We start from the raw sequence: 14,782 nt of genomic DNA on the forward strand, positions 1-14,782 counted from the left end.
GGTCCCACCCACTTACCTTGGAATTTCGGTGTTGACGTGGCTAAATGAACCTGTATGTACTTTAAACAGAGACTTTTTTATGACGTTGAGAGAAAGAGTTGGAAGGTCTCCCAGATAACTGTTTTTGAGGCACTGAGATCTGTGAGTCTTTCAACTCGTGCTCACCAGAAAGGCAGAGTGAAAACTCTACCAGTGTTTGGTGGCTGTCATACCATGTGTTGACCTTTCTCTTTTAAGGAAGGAGTAACACAAAAAGCAGATTTTTAAACTGCTTCCATAGAGTACCTAGTAAATGTATTACCATTTTTCAGGAGCAGGGAACGTTCAAGCTCGGGAACACCCCAAATAGCCTGACTGGATGAAATTTTTATCTTCCTCTGCCAGAAGGACACAAGAAGCACATCCCTCTTGTAAAGAGAGCCTGATGTGACTGAGCCCCAGTGTGCTCATTCCCCACCTTCTTGAGGTTATCACTTCTCAATTCCAGAGTCTTGCCAAATGGCTGATAGTCTAGCAGTCATCTGATCTGGATCATCCATGACTACAGCTATTTAAATTCTGCATGTGTGCCATCTTGAAATGCAGGAGGTACATTTGGATTATCTCAAACTACTTCCTAAAAGGAATATTTGGGACTCTGGTGGTGGAGAGAGTGTTGCGGAGGCAGTGAGCGTGCACATGTTAATGAACATAGGTACTGCATGTGCACTGGATGAGTTACAGTGATGTATTTCCCAGTCAGTTCAATGCAGCTGCCTGGGGCAAGTGCTGCTCTAACACAGGGCTGTAAAGGAATGCAACATTACCCTCTAGGGGAATCTTCAGATACTCCCACACACACCTCAGGCCCCAAGTAGAGACAAAGGAGAGGAAAGATGTGATCACATTCTGAGGAGAGACATCAAAGTGAGTTTTATCTGCAGTTTATCAGAGACAGGAGATGTAGAACATAGACATGTGGAAATAAAATAACATCTCAATTCAGAGGTTCAGCTGCATGATCCCACCACATTCTGCAGCCCTGCTTTCTTCTTTAAGGGTTAAAATACTCTCTTCTGCTTCACCAGTCTTCCCTCACTCTTGGTACTTCCAACTTCCCATCTCTAGAGTAGGATGTAAAGGGGTTACTTGTCATGATCTGAACCATACAGTGTCCTGGGTGTGGAGTTGCAGGCTAATGAAATGTGTTAGAGCAAAAACAGCTGTTAAACAGTGATTGATGTGCAGGGCCATAGCTTGGTCTTTCTGCAATGGTGAGAGGAAGTCCTGCATTACACTGTGCTGCTAATATTCTTCTCTGCTGAAGTCTGGCTTCTGTGAAGGGTTGAACATGTGAGTTCATCACTAAAGGCACCTTCCAAGATTCCTTGCACTGATTGCCGTACCTTTGCCCTGAAGTCCCGTCCCACAAAAACATAGAGCAGGGGGTTGATGCAGCTGTTGGCATAGGCAAGTGCTGTAGAAAGGTGATCCCACAGGATCAGTGACTCCGTAAGTCCTGTTCTAAGACCAGGTACAAGGGAGAGAATCCCAACTACATGGTATGGAGCCCAGCAGGTGAAGAATGCAGCTACCACGAGCACAATTGTTCGCAGCATCCTGTTGTGCGGTTTGCTAAACTGATTTGCGCGAGTTCTGAAAACGATAAGGACGTAGCAAACTGCCATTATGCCAAAGGGGAGCACAAAGCCAAAGACAGCCCTAGTGATGTTCATTACCACTAAGGCAAGGGGTACAGAATAATCACGGTCATAGGTATTTCCCAACAAGTCGTTATCGTTGTAGGCTAGAGGTGAGTATTCTTCCCATGACTCATTTACAGACTCATTTATATAATCTAGCACCTGATCGTCTCCAAAACTGTACCCACACTCAGTTTTGCCATCGTAAGTGCTTGTCGTACGGTAGTAGAAGACAGGACAGCAGAAAATGAAGGCCAGGATCCAAATGCCACTGCATATTAGCGATATAAATTTCACTGTTCGATGGTTTTGACACCAGACAGGTTTCATGACAAGGAGGCACCGGTCGATGCTGATGGCCACGAGTAGGAAGACACTAGCAAACATGGTGAAGATTATGACTGATGGAATGACTTTGCAGAGGAACCAACCATACGGCCAGTGTTCATGGAGGGCCAGGTGAACAATGAAAAATGGCAAGGACAAGCAGCACATGATATCAGCCACAGCAAGGTTTAGGAACCACACAGTGTTCACAGACCTTTTCATTTTCAGACCAGCTACCCAGATTACCAATCCATTGCCTGGGATACCTGTGATGAAAACGATGATGAAGATAGCAATGGAGACAATTGATACCGATGCATAATATCCAGCAGCCTGTTCCTCTGAACTGCTATTGCCCAGGAGCTGAGGCATTCTGCAGCTATAAAACAGAGAGCAAATTAGTAGCAATTCACATTCTCCTCCCCAAATTCTTCTCTTAATCTTTCATGAAGCATCCTAAGTCAGGTGACAGTACAGAGCTGTGAGGATACAAAGGCATTCATTGGTCTATACAAGTTTGTGCTAAAGGCTTACTAATGTGACCATTGTACACCTTCATCATTCTCGTAGTGGCTAAGCTACATAAGCCCCACTATTCAAACAGCTGTATGCATTTACATTCTCTTATCTCTGTCACCCCCTTTGATATCTGGCTCTTTTTAGTCTCCAAAGTGGTGTGCTCTGTTCATATGGCCATGCTGTCCCCAGGTGTTTCCTATTGTTACAATTCCTATTGTAATCAAAGCCTTCCTGCTTTGGTTACACTTCTCAGAAAGGGAAATCCGGGTTTTTAAGTCCTGTTCCCTTTAAAACGAGCGACTTCCTCAGGCATAACCAGTGAAATACATCTAGGCTAAGAAAGCAGTGCTTGTCTTTATGAAATAACCCTGCTCTGCTTTCTGGACATCATAAATAGAACACAGACGACAGCAACTCTGTTGCTAAGGGGTATTTTAGGGCTAAGGGGTATTTTAGGGAAGTCTCAGTAACCACTTCCTTCTCCCTTGCTTGTATTCTGACCCGTCTGCTGGTTCCTTGGAAAGCTAGTCTTGATGAGGAGAAAGGTAAGAAATTAATGGTTAAGGTTCTATGAAAGGCAAGAAATGAATGGCTTAAGAAGAACAGAGATTTATTTGTAGAAATAAAAATGAAAATACAGAGTAATAGCAGTAAGGTTCTTGAGCCATTTTAGATTTAAGAGGTGCCTTATTGCAAGACAATGAAGCTGAGCTACCACATACTTAAGTGACATGTTAAAACTATGAGAATAGTAGAGGAACAATGTTAATTGCTCAATTATTCTTGGACTTAGATATTAGTAAATTTAGAAAGGAAAGGAAAACTAGCAAAGCCAAGATAGAACTGAGAAAAAGTGCCCGATCTTCATCCTTTAGGTATTAATAGATTTGTCTATAAAATGCCTGTTAACTAAATCCTTGCTGAATCAATGAAAGAAGTTGTGTTGCTGAAAGGTCCCTAAAATGGTACTAAAATGCAAGGAAGCTGCATAGTTAAGAGCTGAATACAGCCTGCAGAAGCAACTGAGAAGACATGAATAACATAACTGACCCTCTTTTTACCTCTGTTATGCCAGTACTTAAATGACAGTCAGGGACTGTTTTGTGCAAGACTAAATATCAATATTATTAAAAAAATTTAATTCAAACCATCCATCTCTTTCTTGCATAACATATAGTCTAAATGTGGAGCAATGCATAAGTGTTAGAACTGCTTCACCAGGAAGAAAATTAGATTGTAATTTACCAGTTTTTGGTAATAACTGCTAAGAAGTTTTAGATGAGGGTGACCTGCAAGAAAAGCTATGAAAGAAGTCTCTGGAAGACTTAACTTAAAGCTGGAGTCTTAACTTAAAATTCTAGCAAGTTTGTTCCATTTCCTGTGGTCTTGCTGATACATGCAGAAGTGACTTTTACAGGGACAGCTGGAGAACAGTGCTGCAACAGCTGAATCTTGTTGCCTCCTCAGATAGTTGCAGAAAATGGTGAGAAGGGGATAGGGAATCAAGGAATGCTGTGAAGACAGTAATGCAAGTCCTATTCCAAAGTAAATGGAGAGATGAATCAATACAAAGATACTGCCCACTCTATGTTTTCAAGAGTGCTAAAAAGGCTGAAATGTTGTTCAAAAATGGAAGAGGGAACTGGAGGAGAGAGAGAGGTTTTCAGGAGTGAATAATAATAAATTGCAAGTAGAAGAGGAAAGCAGCTTATGATACTTACCTGAGTGAAGTTATTTCAGTGTGTCAGGGAGCAAGTACCATCAGTCCTGTCCCTGGAGTTACTGAAAAAAGAAACTCACATGACATTTTAGGAACCGCTTGTTGTTTCCTGTATGTGTGTGCCAAGTGTGTTCTTTCACCCTGATGGAAAGGCTTAGAATGATTCATATTTGAAGTTTTAGATATCATCTGCCCTTTAAATAAACAGTCAAACCAAAAGAAGTTATCCTGATACTGTCAAAATAAAATAGTAGCCTAAATAAAACATTAATAGAAAGCAAAGGAATAATGTGCACAGAGCTATACTTTACTAAAGTTTCCATAAGACAACTGAATGACATCTTGCCTGTTGGCATAGTACTGACATTTGATATAATTCATAATTCCAAACTCTGCCATGTTACTGTCAAATGTCTGACCTGTTGTCTTGTAGCCACTCCCATGTTTTATCAGATCAGCACATTCACCTAGTTAATCCCATTTTTCTAGGATTCTTATCAATCCAGATCAGCTTCTGTCCCATCTTGAGACATCTTAGAACATTGTATTCAGCAAACCATGACTGGTCATGTCAAAGGGATTTTAATCTGACTTTTACATTTCAGGGTATTTAAACTCTATTTTTTAAGAAGGAACTTGACTTACAGAAAGTTAGAAGTGGTTAACTGAAATGCTGATTGCACAAAATGTGGCAAGACGATAAGAACAAAAGATCTCTAGGGCAAGAGACTGCCCCTCACAATTTGGCAAATCAAGACTGCTAGCAGAAATGACAAAGCCCAGACATTCAAGAATCAGCCTCAGTATTTTGGTTTTGGTCTGGAAAAGAAACCACGACAGAGCAAAGTTCTGTCACCTGTATCTCTGGAAGGCACACTGCAGTCGTCTGGTGGCCAGGCCTTGCTAAGTACTTGCTTTCCTCCTCACAACTGCGCATTTAGGGACTCTCCAGTAACATGAAGTACCCACGGGGTTGCCCTGGTACTCCCCATATTTCCCTCTTTTAAAAATTCACTGAATGACTCCAGGGCATTTCTTTACAGTGTTGAGTAAGCTCAGGTAAGCACAAGCTTTGGACACCAAGTAGGGAACAAAGCCTGGCAAAACTGGTACCAACATAAAACCTACATAATCAAAAAATAGCCCTTCACAATAACAGGGTCTCAGTGCTGGATGAGTGTTTGGGTCAGTTTTTTCAGTGAAAGAAACATCATTTGAAATAGTATATGGTCTGTTTTGTAAAAATGCTCATAATTCTTAAGTTATCTAAAGAGTAGTTTTGTGAGACTGGTTTCCCCTGTACCTTCTGTGCAGAAAAGGAAAATTCCAAATGTTGGGTACAATGAAGTAGGTTCCTGGGCAATGCCTTATTTTTTCTTAAGTAGGCAAAGCAAAAGCCCAAATGACTCTTTTGCATGGTTTATTATGAAGCTACCTACAGATTGGCATGAACAGTGCATTTTGCCCTACTTGCACACCTCACATGATTGCACATTGTGGAGTTCCATCCAAGATTTCCACTGTTCCTTGTTTTTTGTTCATTGAAAATTTCTCTGTGGGAAAAATATGGATTCTTCATTGCTTTCATAGTCTGATTTTAAATATGTTCTACTTCAAGATTCCAACCTCACTGCTGAATTCTTAAAAAAAAAAAAAAAAGGTAAAAAAAATTAAAACCTTTAGCTTTTATCAGCAGTGCTTTATAATTTCTTGGTCCAGAGATGCCTGTTTGAACCAGGCAAAAGAATGTTATGTTCTCTGCTGGTTAAGTCTCAATGGAAATGGATGTGAGGTGTAGTCCTGGAGTCCTGGTGCTGCTTGCGAATTTTTTCTCACATGCCTTACAACAGCTGGCCCTTTGCCACTCTCTCATCCTAGAAGGACCATAGGAGGACTGTAGCACACTGAATGACAGCACAGTAAAGAGGTAGGTAAAATTTAGTATTGCTAATTGTGAATCACTGAACTTGGAAAAGCAACTGTAACTATACACACAGAGGGATGTACTCCAGATGAGTTATTAGAACTCAAAGAAAAAACTTACCAGTCACTGCAGGATGTTCTCTGAAAAATCCTATCAACACACAACTCAGTCCAAAAGGTAAATGTAATTGCTTCTTGAACAATGAATGCTGTAGTAGTCCCCGATCTTAAAAAGAATTATAGAATCAAAAATAATGAAGAAAATTATGACTAGACAGCCATTGCTGGGAATGGCTTCTTTTGGTGGACAAGCTAAATAGATGAGAATGGTTCACCTAGGAAAAGAGACAGGTGACAGTATGAGAGACATGAATTCTTATTTGAAAACAAAAATTTACATTTTTTCATATTACACAATCAGATTCATAACTCCAGGGATGATACGGGTAACTAGAAGTATAAATAAGTTTTAAAAAAATTAGATGAGTCCATAGAAGACTATAAAAATATTTATAAGAAATGCACTAAACCCCTGGCCCTCAAAGCCCTTACACCACAGATTGCTAAGCTACTATACTAGGGAAGTGTAATTCTGTGCTGTTTTACAGGCTTTCTTTAAGTTCTTCTGCAAGGTTTACCTCTCATTGATGTCTTCACCTCAATTCTGCAGTCTGACAAGCAGTTTAACACTGGCACAGTGCAAGGAGGGAGGCTGAGCTGCCTCTTACACATGTATCTGCATTGAGTGTGGGTGCCATGTATTCCTACCGGCTCCTGTGCATGCTGATTCAGCACAGTTGCCGAGTTGTCTTTATTAGTTTCTTCCTTATCTTGGGAGTGTTGCCAAATGTCCTTGTGGCCCATAAATTCTGCATTGTGTCCACTACCAGTGGTACATCCTTCTCCCCCAAGCTTTGCTAACTTCCCCTGAGGTCTGAGGTTATTGAAACATGTCGAGCCCTAACAAGGTAATTCTAGTCACAAGTAATTTGTCTTTCTAGCACCTGGACATCACTTAGAGCTTGCTTGTTAGCTGCTCTGGGTTTCACGGATTAAATCTCTCTTGTTGATTAGGCTTGAAAGTATACAAAGATCAAAGATCAAACATCAAAGAACATCCTTTCTTAAGAGAATTTTTACATACTCCGTATTTTTGTGACAATTAGGCAGTACTCCACTTCACAACCCCCTCCTCATTTCCTGGAAATTCCTGGGCAAATTGTTAATTTTTCTGACCCTTGAGATGTCAGCATCACTGCTAGTCTTAACTAAATCGATAAATAAAATAGTATCTACGCTCTTATTTTCGCCACATTTTTGGGGAAGCCACACTCCTGAAATTGACCTTTGCGTAGCTGGCATTTCCATCAATTCCACCAGCAAAACCTGTAGTGTTTTGCGACACGTTTTCTCTTGGTTTGCCGTTTTACCAAAAAGCCACCCGACCCCAGCACCACAGAAAGTCCATGTTCACTCAGAGCCCCAAGTCTGGCCCACGGCTGCAGGGGAGCAGCCCCCGGGGAACCCACACAAGCAGGTCGATGTCCGTGTGGCGCCACCGACAATCCCGCTCCTCCGGCCATCCCTGGGGACGGCGCCCCAAGCAAACATGGCCGCGCCAGCCCCGGCGCGGGACCTGCCAGGTTCCAAGATGGCGCCAGGCCCCGCTGCTGTGTCAGAGGCGGCTCCAAGATGGCGCCCTCCCGCCCCTGGGCCCCGATGCCAGGATCCAAGATGGCCCCCTCCGCTTCTCTGACGTTGCTCGCGTCCCGCCCTGCCGTCCCCGCGCCCCCAGGCGGTGTCTGCCCTCATCAAAGATGGCGGTGGGCAGTACAGCTGGTCATTAGGCTACCGCGGCTTGCTTCTCGCCGGGGTTCGTGGCCGAGATGGCGGCGGCCGAGTTGGAGTACGAGTCCGTTCTCTGCGTGAAGCCCGATGTCAACGTTTACCGCATCCCGCCTCGCACCTCCAACCGCGGATACAGGTGAGGCAGCGAGCGGCGGCGCCCGAGATCGCCCCGGCTCGGCTCGGCGCGGCCCGGCCCAGCCCCTGGCCGCAGGGCAGCCAGGGCCCCGAGCGAGGCCCTGGGGAGCCGTGTCCCGCGGCCGCGAGCGGGTCTGGCCCGTTCCCTGAGCCCCCGCCGGCCGCAGCTCGGGGGGACCCGCCGCCTCGGATTGCCTCTTGGAGGTGGTCTGCGCCTGAAAGCAGACACGTGCGCTCCGTGCTGTGGAGGAGCAGGGGCTGCTCTGTCAATCAGGTGCAGGAGGTGAGGGCGCCTGAGCACTTTGCTGTTCCGGGCAGAGCGGACCGTCGCTCCGGGTTTGCTCGGTCAGCGGGGATATGACTGATGTGCTGTAGCGGCGCGTTGGCTTTGGCCTGTTCGCTCTGGCAGCAGCGGGGAGGAAGGCGGGAGGAGTTCTGCGTGATTTTTAAGAAGAGGCTGCAGGACCAGCAGGTAGAAATGCCGTCTCTGATTAGCCGAAAGCAGTGGCGTGCGGTTTTAAAAGCTGTGACCGCAGGCCTGCTGGAGAAGGGGATTTGTGCACTCCCTGAACTTGACAGACTGTTGGTGTTGTGGATGTTGTAGCAGGTCACGGATGTTTGTTTACAGTTGTAAAATCCTGTAGGTTTTGCAGCACCAAGTCTGCCAGAGTTCAGTTATTGTTTGGACAATGCTTTCAGGCACATGGTGTGATTCTTGGGGATGTCCTGAGAGTTGAACTCTATGATCCTTGTGGGTCCCTTCCAACTCAGAATATTCTATGATTCACTCGGTGGGTTTTTTTCTCTCTTTTTTTTTTTCCTTCACAAGACTGTGGTAAAGAGTTTGATGGGCTAGTCAGAACGTATGATGTTTTATCTGGTGTAAGCCAGGTGCCTACAGGCTTAGTAGTTTGCATTAGTTTGCAACTGTAGGGTAGAATAACGGTGTGGCTTTTCAGCATGCTAATAATTAATTTTTGGGGTCTTCCTGATGCTCATAAGTCACTTATTAGTCACTTGTGGATTTCCTGTTCAAGAGAGTTTCTGGGCTTCCCTCTCCCCTCTTCTGTAGGCTTATAAATGTAGAGAGTTGATATTCTTTGGACTGTGTCTATTTCCCTTTACCCAGAGAGGCCAGTCAAAGTCATGTGTTGACTGGCAGCAACAGAGAGGAACTGAGACCCAATGTGTTGTTTGGGGAGGGAAGTGGAGCGAGGCAGTTTCAGGTGTTGAGAGTTTGGGAGCAGAGACTTCTTCTGAGATGGTTGGGCAGAAGTAGAAGGGTTGCTGTATGGTCAGTGATCAGCTGCTTGTCCTTTCAGGGCATCTGACTGGAAGCTGGACCATCCAGACTGGACAGGACGGCTTCGTGTCACCTCCAAAGGCAAAACTGCTTACATAAAACTGGAGGATAAGGTTTCAGGTAAGGCAAAGGCTATGCCTTGGCAAGACTGCAACTGTGATTGCTGCTTGTGAGCCTGTGCTGCTTGTGAGCCTGCTCAGAGCTGTGTGGCAGCCCTGGCCACATTTAGCAAGAGGTTGCTCTCCTTAACACTTGATTCTTTGTCTGCAGGAGAACTCTTTGCCCAGGCTCCCATAGATCAGTACCCTGGCATTGCAGTAGAGACTGTGGCAGATTCCAGCCGCTACTTCGTCATTCGAATTCAGGATGGGACTGGTGAGTTGAGGGACAATGTATGTGCCAAGTGCTAGGGGTGGAGGAGACTTAGCCTGGTGGAGCTGGGTGTTTGCCAGGTGGATTGGAACTGTTTTGGGAGTGCTGGCAAGGCCGGGGAGTGTGCCTGGAGGAGTCAGAAGCTGAGATAAACAGAGGAGGTTCTCTACATTGTACAGAGCCCAGGGGCTGGGAAGGAACGTTTGGTTTCTGAGTGTGCCCCATGGGAAGAAGGGTGTATCCTGAAGGCTAGGAACAGTGAGCAGCTGGTGTCCAGCTGCAGCTGTGTTGGAGGGAGGTAGCACAGAGTGATTTAGGAGAAGCAGAAGGATTTTGGAGCGATTGAATACAAGGGCCCGTTTGCAGGGCACCTCCAATGACTCCTCCTATCTCCTTGCTAGGACGAAGTGCTTTTATAGGCATTGGCTTCACGGATCGTGGTGATGCCTTTGACTTCAACGTCTCTTTGCAGGATCACTTCAAGTGAGTTGTGCTTTTCTGGAATGCTGTTTTTCCTCTGGCCTGTAGAACGTGGCGGGTGGTGGTGCATGGTCATTCAGTGCAGGCTTCCCTGGGATGGTCCTGAAGCCCTTCTCTAGCAAGGGACACTTGAGTGTGCTGCCAGCAGGGTCAGATCTGTAAGTCTTAAGCTTAGGTCCTGTGATGCTCCAGGTGCAGTGTTACATAGTTTTTTGGGTTTGTGGTGGTCACAACTTTTTGCTGTACTACAGTGGGAGTAGGGAGGCAGCAGGTTTGACAAGGCAAGGTAGTTTAGTGGGATGGGGAGAGAAACCACACATTTTTCTGAAAACCTGCTCCCTTTTGCCACAGGCTTTCATGTCTTCCTCTCTTCTTTTTAGGTGGGTGAAGCAGGAAACTGAGATCTCCAAGGAGTCCCAGGAAGCTGACACACGTCCCAAATTAGATTTAGGATTTAAGGAAGGGCAGACTATCAAACTAAACATTGGGGTAAGCAGACCAGTTTACTCTGCTTCTTTCTCTGGATGTACCAATGGAGACTCTTCTTACATGTCCTTTTTTTTTTTTATACAGAACATGACGACAAAGAAAGGAGGAGCAGCCAAGCCCCGTGCGTCTGGATCAGGTGGCCTAAGCCTGCTGCCACCCCCACCAGGAGGCAAAATTGCAGTCCCTCCTATTCCTCCCCCTTCTTCCACAGCCATTGCCAACCACGTCACACCACCCCCTGTGCAGAAATCCAGTAATGCGAGCGGTGCAGGTAAACATCAGCACAGAGCAAATGATCAGGCACCGGTAGGTGCTTAGAGAGAGCTGAGATCTGCTGCAGCAAACCCATGTTCAGCCTCGTGCCTGCAGTGCCCCGTGAGACATGGTGTGTCCCTGCTCTCTTCGGCAGCTCTGGTGCCCCAGTGCAAGAAAGACATGGGCCTGTTAACCTGGGTCCTGAGGATGGTCGTGGAAATGGTCAGAAGGCTGGAACACCTTTCCTGTGAAGAAAGGCTGAGAGGGTTGGAGTTGTTCAGCCTGGAGAGGACAAGACTCTAGGGAGACCTCATTATGGCCTTTCAGTATATATAGGAATCTTGTAAGAAAGATGGAGACTTTTTACCAGGGCCTGTAGTGACAGGACAAGAGGTAAAAGCTTAAACTGAAGGAGGGTAGATTTAGATTGGATATCAGAAATAAATTCTTTACAGTGAGGATAGTGAGACCCTGTAACAAGTTGCCCAGAAAAGCTGTGGGTAGCCCTTCATTGGAAGATTTCAGAGGCCAGACTGGGGAGGGCTTTGAGCAACCTGATTTAGTGAAAGGTGTCACTGGCTCATGGCACGGCAGTTGAACTGGATGAGCTTTGAAGGTCCCTTCCAACCTAAGCCATCCTGTGATTCTGTAATGGAGAGGTCGCTGCACTGGAGGCTGTACTAAAAATGTGACCATGCAGAGGTGTCTGGAGAGCTGATGATACCCTCATGAAGGCAGAGACTTTAGCAGTGCTGTACACAGGTTTGAGTGAGAAGAAACCACAAGCTTCTGAATAGGGCTTGTGTTGTTCCAGAGCATGGTTTTTAGTGTTAAGGTGATGTCTGTTTGGCAACTGTTATGATTGCTGAGCCTTATGTCTACTGGGAGAGGTAATAAGTCACAAGTCTGCCAGTTGGTGTGGTAAGTGGAGACCGAAAAGTTTGATGAACCCTTGCAGTGTGAGCTGGAGGCTCTGTGCACATTCAGTAGAAGGTGATGCTGTTACAACAAACCCCTTGAAAAGTAACTTCCTTCTTCTGGAAGGACAGCTGGAGTCCTTTAAGATTTTCTGCCCCTGCATCCAGGACTTTGTTAAAGGTGACAGTTTAAATGCTGTGGGGTTTTCTTCTTGATTAGCTTGATATATTTTTTTTCCTTTTCTCCTCCCATAGATATTCTCTTAGACTTAGATGCTCCTGCATCTGCATCCAAGGCACCAGTACCAGCTACCACAGACCTCTGGGGAGACTTCAGCACTGCATCCAGGTAAACTGATGAAGGGAACACAAGAAGGGTAGTGTCCTAATGGGCACTGGAAGAATCATAAGTTAAGAAGTCTTATTAGATCTGCCCATTTGACTCTCCTTTCTTTATTGCAGCGCTGTTCCCAATCAGGCTCCTCAGCAGTCCAACTGGGTCCAGTTCTGAATGATCAAAGCAGTGGAATGGGGCAAACTGATGACCAAGAGGCACTAGAGGCACCAAATGGGATCAGAGGGGGCACAAACCTCTCTAGTCTTCAATCAAAAACAAATTTGGACAATCTTTCATTTTTAAACCAGACCTTCACTTCAGTAAAAACTTACTATTTTTGATCCCACTGAACCAAAAGAGAACATACTGACTCCTCCCAAGATGGGCAAGGAGGAGAGAGATAGCCTTATCTCTTCCACCTACTTGGCCATTAAATGGTACATCCTAGCTCTTTTTCCCTGTCTTTCTATACAGGGAAAGCAAGAATCCTAAAGAAGGTGGGTACAGGAGTAGGCTGATAGGTGCCCCTGAGTTCCTTGTCCTCTAAATTTTCTCTGGTTAGGCTGTTGCTTTTTGTGGCTGTTTTCAGTAGTGGCTCCAGTCTTTGCAGCTTGCAGTGCTGAGGACAGCTGCATTTGGCTGCAGCTGGTAAATGGAACATGTAAGGAGATAGTTCTTGTCTCAACACAAAACCCTGTTGGATTAATTACATCTGTGGTGAGGAGTAAACCTCCCCCTGCACACACTACTACTTGCTGTCTTTGGTGCAGTTCTTGGTAGTGCTTGATCTTCTTGTGCTCTTGTGGGAGGAGTCACCCAAGTCCTTGAGCAGACCTGCTGCCACTGCGCTGTAGCTCCTTGGTGGGCACTGTCTCCAGGCTCCTTATTTGGCTTGCAGGTTCGCTGGAGCAACTTAGCTCATTTTAACTCCTTTCTCCCCGTGCAAAGGCCTCACTGTCACTGAGCTGTTTTAACTGGAAATAGCTTTAAAAAAAAAAAAAAAGGCTGGTTGTTATAATTTGGTAGTTACTTGCACTAGATGACAACCAGATAATTCCCACCATTTAGCATTTCATGTTCCTGCATCACTGTCCTGAGCCCTGGCCTTGTATGTGACTTGGCACTGTGTTACAAGTATTGCATATCCATGCCACAGTAGGAATTACGGTGGGACAGTGGATTATTTTCTGGTGAAGGACAGTCTTCTTCCTCTTTTCATCTCACGCTTGCCATTTGGATAAGAAATGTATAGTAGGCCCAATCTTGAGAACTGGCAGCAAAATTCTCCCACCTGTATTCCTTCTTATAGCTTTTCTTCTGGGGCTAACTTTGTAGAGATGTGAGCTGGTTATTGGAACTTGGATTTTTTTCTTAAATTTTTAATGTGCCCCAAGCCCCCTCTATTTTCTGTGTGGTTTAGGGGGTTAGAAAGAAGATAAAGGGCCCTTACTCTCTGCTTTTCTCTTTGGGAGAGCTCCCTGAGGCCCCTTGATGTGGATGCTATTTCATCTTCAGTGTATGAATGTGATCTGGGGTGTAAGTCTGTGATTACTCTGGGCAAAGCTCGCAGGGCAGGCTGAAAACCTCACAATGCTGGCTACCCTTCATGCTGGCTCATAAGCCAAAACACTAGCTGGGAAGGTGATCTCAGTGACTCTTGGAGAGCTGTACCCAGTTACTGGAACACTAGGGTTTTGGTGCTTCATTGGAAGGCTTCTTCCTGTTTTGAACACTCAACACTGCAACACTTTTGTGTCTCTAGCACACCTCCGCAAGTAAACTTTTGCCTTTGGGCAAAGATTTTCTGGTGAGGCTTTTAAAAGAGTAGTTAGATGTATGCACCTTGTACTGGCCGAAGGGTCTCTTGTCATTTTTGTCTTCTTATTACACTGAGGGCATTTTGGAGACAAAGTTTCACTTAGACCATCCCTCTGGGAAGCAACATTATTGGAATAGCTCTAAAGCTGCTGCAGTTCCACTTGTGGAAGTGGGGACCAGACTGCTGTTGGATGTATTTTAAGTAGTTGTTTAATCCTGATTCTCTTGCTCTCTTGGTGTTTCCCCTTGCCTTTATAGTCACTCCTGCAGTCTCACTGCACTTCAACTTCCTGCCTCCTGAACTTGTGGGTGGCTATAGTCTGCCAGTGAAGTCATGGACTCTGCTGGTTGGCTTTTTGTTTTGTTGTCTTTTGTTTGCTCAAATCCTAGTGAGGTCCTGTCATTTCAACTATGTATCAATTCCCCAACCAAGGAAGTTCATGGCACCAATTAACAACTAACTAGGAGCCTCTTCTGTATTGTCTTAGTTAGTATTCTGGAGATAATATATTATGTATTGAAAAGCTGAAGAAGCAAAAATTAAAGATATATGTATATAAAGCATAAGATGTACTGGTGCAAATGGTAATTAAACAAGTAATATTGGGGAAAAGAGTGTCATGAATCTTCTGAGTTGTCAAATTGTTGTTGCTTTGG

The 14,782-nt window shown here is 45.1% G+C and overlaps 2 protein-coding genes across 14 annotated transcripts; one reads left to right on the forward strand and one right to left on the reverse strand.

The window, feature by feature from the left end:
- Positions 1-421: 421 nt before the first annotated feature.
- Positions 422-7,881, reverse strand: C3AR1 (complement C3a receptor 1). Of its 13 annotated transcripts, XM_051781110.1 has the most exons (4): positions 7,517-7,880; positions 6,293-6,397; positions 4,250-4,310; positions 423-2,388 (listed from the first exon to the last, which is right to left on the reverse strand). In XM_051781110.1, the coding sequence occupies exon 4, from the start codon at positions 2,379-2,381 to the stop codon at positions 1,272-1,274; it is 1,110 nt and encodes a 369-aa protein (XP_051637070.1). In that variant the 5' UTR covers positions 2,382-2,388; positions 4,250-4,310; positions 6,293-6,397; positions 7,517-7,880; the 3' UTR covers positions 423-1,271. The 13 variants fall into 13 exon arrangements, with proteins under 13 accessions (XP_051637073.1, XP_051637070.1, XP_051637069.1 ...); XM_051781109.1 differs by having other exon boundaries at positions 4,250-6,397; positions 7,701-7,880; XM_051781108.1 differs by having other exon boundaries at positions 4,250-6,506; positions 7,701-7,880.
- A 67-nt stretch (positions 7,882-7,948) lies between these two features.
- On the forward strand, positions 7,949-14,741 carry NECAP1 (NECAP endocytosis associated 1). The gene is made up of 8 exons (XM_051781115.1): positions 7,949-8,155; positions 9,477-9,577; positions 9,728-9,832; positions 10,231-10,312; positions 10,690-10,798; positions 10,883-11,069; positions 12,226-12,319; positions 12,433-14,741. The coding sequence occupies exons 1-8, from the start codon at positions 8,058-8,060 to the stop codon at positions 12,479-12,481; spliced, it is 825 nt and encodes a 274-aa protein (XP_051637075.1). The 5' UTR covers positions 7,949-8,057; the 3' UTR covers positions 12,482-14,741.
- Positions 14,742-14,782: the final 41 nt, after the last annotated feature.

Source organism: Manacus candei, unplaced genomic scaffold (genome assembly GCF_025592945.1).
Source record: "Manacus candei isolate 608988 ecotype Guabito, Panama unplaced genomic scaffold, ASM2559294v1 h1tg000014l, whole genome shotgun sequence".
NCBI classification, from domain to species: Eukaryota; Metazoa; Chordata; class Aves; order Passeriformes; family Pipridae; genus Manacus; species Manacus candei.

What these genes read in the sequence shown, in the direction of transcription:
- NECAP1 (XM_051781115.1), top strand. Translation starts at nt 8,058, where the DNA reads ATGGCGGCGGCCGAGTTGGAGTACGAGTCCGTTCTCTGCGTGAAGCCC. An exon ending in ACCTCCAACCGCGGATACAG is followed by an intron (nt 8,156 to 9,476) that starts GTGAGGCAGCGA and finishes TTGTCCTTTCAG; the next exon opens with GGCATCTGACTGGAAGCTGG. An exon ending in TCGAATTCAGGATGGGACTG is followed by an intron (nt 9,833 to 10,230) that starts GTGAGTTGAGGG and finishes TCTCCTTGCTAG; the next exon opens with GACGAAGTGCTTTTATAGGC.
- C3AR1 (XM_051781113.1), bottom strand. Translation starts at nt 2,381, where the DNA reads ATGCCTCAGCTCCTGGGCAATAGCAGTTCAGAGGAACAGGCTGCTGGA.